The sequence below is a fragment of the Sprattus sprattus genome, assembly GCF_963457725.1.
Source record: "Sprattus sprattus genome assembly, chromosome: 20".
In the NCBI taxonomy this organism is placed as follows: domain Eukaryota; kingdom Metazoa; phylum Chordata; class Actinopteri; order Clupeiformes; family Clupeidae; genus Sprattus; species Sprattus sprattus.
In genome coordinates, this window is record NC_137918.1 from 3,324,777 (window position 1) to 3,330,421 (window position 5,645).

A 5,645-nucleotide genomic window follows, 5' to 3' on the forward strand; every position below is an offset into this window, starting at 1 on the left:
ACTATAGGGGTACACGAAGGAGATGAACCATCACAAATTAGAGCAAAGAAGAGTAGTAATTTCTGATACATTTGTATAGCTACTATGAGAGAACATGTTTTCATTTATAAAAAGGTCAATGATAGATAAATATGAAATTTGTTTTGAGGTAAAAACTCAACTTCTCCCTGAGAACTATATGTTTTGAACAATTTGTTTTCATTTTTTTTGGTGTATTATTTACTGACTGCTTGAAAGTGTACATCATTTTGATCACTTTGTTTATGATTTGAGAGCAGTGTTTGATTTTGAGCACAGGTAAAACTGTTTTGAGGCGAAAGTTTCATTTGGCAAGAGGATTCAGAGGTTTTGTAAATAGTGCTTGAAGATGATGTGTTTAGAGTTTAGAGAAAATGGCTGTTTCAAAAAATGTGTTTTAGCAATCGTAAAAAACTGTAATAATGTCCATCAGGTCTCTCAGTCAACACTAGCAAGCATCCTGAAAGCATTCAATTTTTTTCAGATCTTTTTTTTTCTCTGTAATTGTAACCTGTACTGAATACAGAATTGTATGTTTCTTTGATATTTGCTGAGCTTACAGTGTTATGCTCACTACTAGTAGCATGAAAAGTGGGACATGTTTTGTTCTGTGATTCTCTACGTTGATAGTTGACTTTTTTATGTATATGGAGAGAAATAAATTATATTTTGTATCAGTCTCGTTGGTCTTGTGTGGTGAATGTATTGTATACCTGCATGTATATTTACGTTTTGTATATTTTTGTATATTTGCATTTTCTCTCTCTGTACTTCACTTACACTACTCTAATCACTGAGAAGTAGAATCGCTAAAAGTGTTTTAAGTTTGCAACTGCTGGTACAAACAGAATTAAGTCATATGCAATGTGTGTGGTTCATATAACAAAATATGGTTTTGATAAATTAGTGTATAGTTTTTACAAGAGTTTCATTTTGCAAAGGATCTGAGGTGTTCTGCTAATTGGGTGTGTGGTTGTGCTAATTGTGTGTAGTGTTTTGAAAAACAAAACAAAACCATCAAAATCGTACTAAAACCATAGAGAAAAACGGTATGCCTCTGGGTGGATCGTAGAAAAGAAGAAAAGACTTTCGTTTCGTATTTCTCACTTTAAACGGACTCCCTGCGTCAACCTTAGTGCAATGAGTAGAAGAATACTGATCCAACACATCAAGCAGTATACAATTACTTATTTGGAATGTATAACAAATGTCTACATCTAACTTGCTCGGATGACAAATGGTTGTGCCTACAGCTTCCTTTGATTTTCAACCATTCCCTGAAATAAATGAAAAATAGTAGTAAATGCTTGGCTCTGGAAAGGATCTTTCTTCAATATTGTCGTTGTATTTATAAACATGGCTGTCTTATGCCAATGCATAAACACAAGCCGTCGAATGAATATACCTACCTCCAGAGGGCGCTAGTGATATATACTTGAGCTTTCTGTCGGTGTTTGGCGCAGGGGATGTTCGGGCATGCTGTCCTTCAGTGATGGGCCAGCGATGAGCCACCGCGTTAATGAGGTGTGAAGAGGATTAAATGATAATAGCCATCTACTGCCCGACATTAGCAACTCTTTTGTATCTCTTTTCAGTTTGACGACTGGGAAGGGATCATTTCAGTCAGCTCAAAAGAAATATGCTCTCCAAAATGCTCCTGGACCTACCTGGTAGAACTGGAATGGATGTTAATTTTGTCCCATACAAATATCACTAATTGCTTTGTGTCTATACAACAACATAGTATAATGTGCACGAGGAATAACTGAGCTTTGGGAATTCAGTAAGACGTAACAACACATTATTCAAATGTATATCCTCCTGGGAACCAAGACAAAAAAAGTGTCTTCTTTTGTGATTTCCTTACTAGATAGGGTTAAAAAAATGTCGACTACAGAGGACAACATTCTATGGGTTGGTTTCAAGAGGTTACTTTCGCATATGCTTAACTGTTAACACACTTTCATTGATATTATATATAATGGACCATTACGTGGAGTTGCTCGTTTATAAGATCAATTTGAAAATATCAAACACGTCTGCCCCCCACGTTGTTAATGACAAGCTACTGTGTAGCTGTTTGCATTATTCAGAGTGTAGGTAAAAATACCACCGTATCAAATTAAAACACAATTAGGTTACTCATCCACTAAGTTGCCCCATACGCAGAAATATGTTAGGCATTTTGGTCCCCTGCCTCTAGATTGCACGCAGCAGCATTTGCGAGGCGCTCAGCTCTTTCATTGGATCATGCGTCCGTCGATCGACCATGAGGGCCCGCCCACCCTAATATATATTTGCGGTGGCTTCTTCTTCCTGCAGCGTCTGATTGTTGGCGAAAAGAGAACTGTCAAGCTTTCCAATGGTTGTTCAAGTGAATCAGCGAACGCGCAGCAGCAACAAGACGATGGAAGGAAACCAGCAAAGAGTAGAAGCAAACATTTTGTTATTGGGAGCAGAAAACGTGGGGAAATCTGGTAAGCATTTCTATATTCTTAGTTTCACCTCTTCAGTGATTGTTTATGAAGCAAACAACCCAGCCTTCATAACGGCCGTTTAATTGGATTGGGATATATAAACGAACCCATGGTTGATGAAATCGAATTAAATTATTTGCGTTCTCTCCACAGCACTCACAGTGAGATTTCTTACCAGAAGATTCATTGGAGAATACGGTGATATAGGTGAGTTAAGCGGTTTTTGTATACACTTTGTATATGTCCACAATGGTTGATTGACATTGTTCTGAGAATGCAACTGAACTGACCTGTTCCCCATTTTCCCTCAAACAGACTCTATATACAGCCACTGCGATAAAATTGACGGACGGGATATCTGTTTCAACATCTGGGACGCCTCATACTCCCAGGTAAGCATTACGTTAATCACTTAAACACTGATTAAACACTTAAACAGACAGCCTTACATTTACTGTTAGACATTCACTGTCATATACTGTTAGTCTAAAAATTTGAATAGCCCAAAGTCCACGCAAAGCGTTGTTTAACTGAGTCTGACAATGCCGCTTCTGTTTCAGGGTGGAGATGAGGTCGGGCACATAGGCGAGAGACAGCTCCAGTGGGCGGACGGCTTCATCCTGGTCTACAGCATCTGCGACCGGGCGAGCCTCAACGTGGTGCGGCAACAGGTGCAGCGTATCCGGAAAGCCAAGAATAAACTGGCCGGCGCCGTACCCATCATCATTGTGGGCAATAAACGGGACCTCCAACACCGCCGAACCGTATCCAGCGAGGAAGGTCGCCTGCTTGCGCTCTCTGCGGACTGCGGATTCTTCGAGATCTCCGCTGCGGAAACGTATCACGGGGTGCTGTTGGTGTTTCACGAAATGTTCGAGCTGATCCGTGGAGCTAGAGCCTTGAAGAAAGGCACTGCCAGGCTCCGAGGCATAGTGAGGAGCATGTCTGCGGTGTTTGGACGCAAGCGAACGGAGTGAGACTGTCTGCTTCTGAAAAGTCCACGTTCAGTCTTTGGGAGACTGCTGTGAGATATACGGCGAAAGCACTAAATCAGGTCGGCGTCTATGCCTACTGCCAGTATGGTAACACTGGGACAGATCTAAGCTGTAGCATGGACTTATTGGACCCGAACTAAAGAGCCACATCAGTATGTTTTTGGATCAGGGGAAAGTCATCTATTGTTATTAGATCACTGGTCAGTAAGTTAAAGGAAAAACATGAAGTTGTCCACAAGCAGCATAGCTGTGCAGTGATGTGATGCACTATGAAGGATCCAGAGCATTATCTGTCGGATGACCACAGTCGATGAAGGTGCTTCTAAACCTTCACCTATGCAAGTGAAAATGATTGCATACTCAAAGTGACTCCGCTCGCATCCATCCACTAGGATCCAAGCTAGATGGCTGTTCTCTCCCTGTCTCATTTGGGTGTCCAATTATGTGCTCAAATGAGTCTGATGCCTTTCTTATACGAATACACAGCTTGAGTTCTGTTTATGTTTAATCCAGTGGCGATGTAAACCATGTTTAGGATTACATTCCAGACAAGTTCAGTGTAAGGCTGTTGTAACGCCTAGGCAGAAATGCATTCTAACACGTATCAAACCTCACTGGCTATATATATATATGTATATGCTCAGTGACCATGCATCATCGCATCTGTGAGATGTCGTAGGAATGAACGTAGAGTTTGGCCCAGCCATGTGCTCTGGTTTACTACAGGCTAATGTAGCTGGAAGAATCCTGCCCAGATTAGGCCCAGATGAGGCCTGACCATGTTTGAGGTTCATTGGTCATCTGGGTGGAACATTTGACCTGGGATGGTCTCTTCTAAACTGATCTAATATGGTTTGGATTTCCTTGATCTGCTGTTAATTTGAAGTTTATATGGTCTGTGATTTTATAAACATGACAGCTGTACTATTTTGACTATTTCTCTTTTCAAGATGAAGAGGATGTTTATTCTACTGTTTATATTGCCAGAGAGATTATTTCTGTACATAGTATTTATAGTGTTGAGGTCTTTATGTAAATATTACAATTTTGTAATAAAACAGCAAAACAATTAAATCTGCCTCCTTTCAAATTGCTTCTCTGATAAGCAGGACTCACTTTCAGCTACTGAGAGTATGTTTGAGTGCCTAAACAACAACGGACTATGGAAAGGGTCCAGACCAGAATCAAGTCAAATCAGTGCCAGATTTAGCCAAGATCATATCCATGTCATAGTCCAGATCAATTCCGGAGTTAGTCCAGATCATGTCATAGTCCAGATAATATCCAGAGTTAGTCCAGATTATATCATAGTCCAGATCATATTCAGAGTTAGTCCAGATTATATCATAGTCCAGATCATATCCAGAGTTAGTCCATCATGTCCAGATCATATCCAGAGTTAGTCCAGATCAGATTATAGTCCAGTGTAAATTGTCTGGGTGTTGTCCACATCTGAGAACACCAAGGTGACACCTACCATTTAATTGCTGTTTCATTTCAGTTGAAGTTAAATCTATTTTTTGAGAAGAAGCCATTACAGGTCCTAAAAACCCTCTGCTAACCAATCTTCCCTGCTGTGAAGGGTACACAGAAAAGCCACAGAGCAAATTTCTGTGCGGAAAGGAAAGATTTTTTTTGCCAACAAACACAGTTTACAGTGATGAAATAACTGACAGAGGCACCAGAGGAAGTTAATGAGGGTGATGAAGTCTGCAGCCCTTCAGAAGACTCCCTGCTCTGGTAACAGCAGTCTGCTGCAACGTTGTTTTGTTTCCATTTGTCGTCTCTCACACCCAGAGGTGAACCTCCCTCATGACTCATCCTGCTCTCTTAAAGAGCAGACTGTCAGAGGAGTTCAGGAGGAAAAGGGTGAATTTGGAGATGAAAGGAAAGGGAAGAAAACATGTTGTGAAGGTGTGTTGACAGAGTGAAAACTAGTTCAAGAAGGCGTGTTGTTTAAGTGTGTTGACAGAGTGAAAACTACTTCAAGAAAGGGTGTTGTGTAAATGTGTTGACAGAGTGAAAATTACTTCAAGAAAGCGTGTTGTGTAAGTGTGTTAACGGAGTATGAACTAGCTCAGGCCAAACACAGAGGGCAGCCACAGTGCTATGTGCCGCTCCAGACACAGTCAGGGATCGTCATCTGCCCTGTTTG

General features: G+C 40.7%; 1 protein-coding gene across 1 annotated transcript; it reads left to right on the forward strand.

Annotated features, from left to right (window-relative positions):
- Positions 1-2,380: 2,380 nt before the first annotated feature.
- Positions 2,381-3,472, forward strand: LOC308381382 (ras-related and estrogen-regulated growth inhibitor-like protein; the record flags this gene model as incomplete). Its single annotated transcript, XM_080858943.1, has 4 exons — positions 2,381-2,495; positions 2,649-2,702; positions 2,811-2,887; positions 3,056-3,472. The coding sequence occupies 4 exons, from the start codon at positions 2,381-2,383 to the stop codon at positions 3,470-3,472; spliced, it is 663 nt and encodes a 220-aa protein (XP_080715069.1).
- Between the last annotated feature and the right edge of the window lie 2,173 nt (positions 3,473-5,645).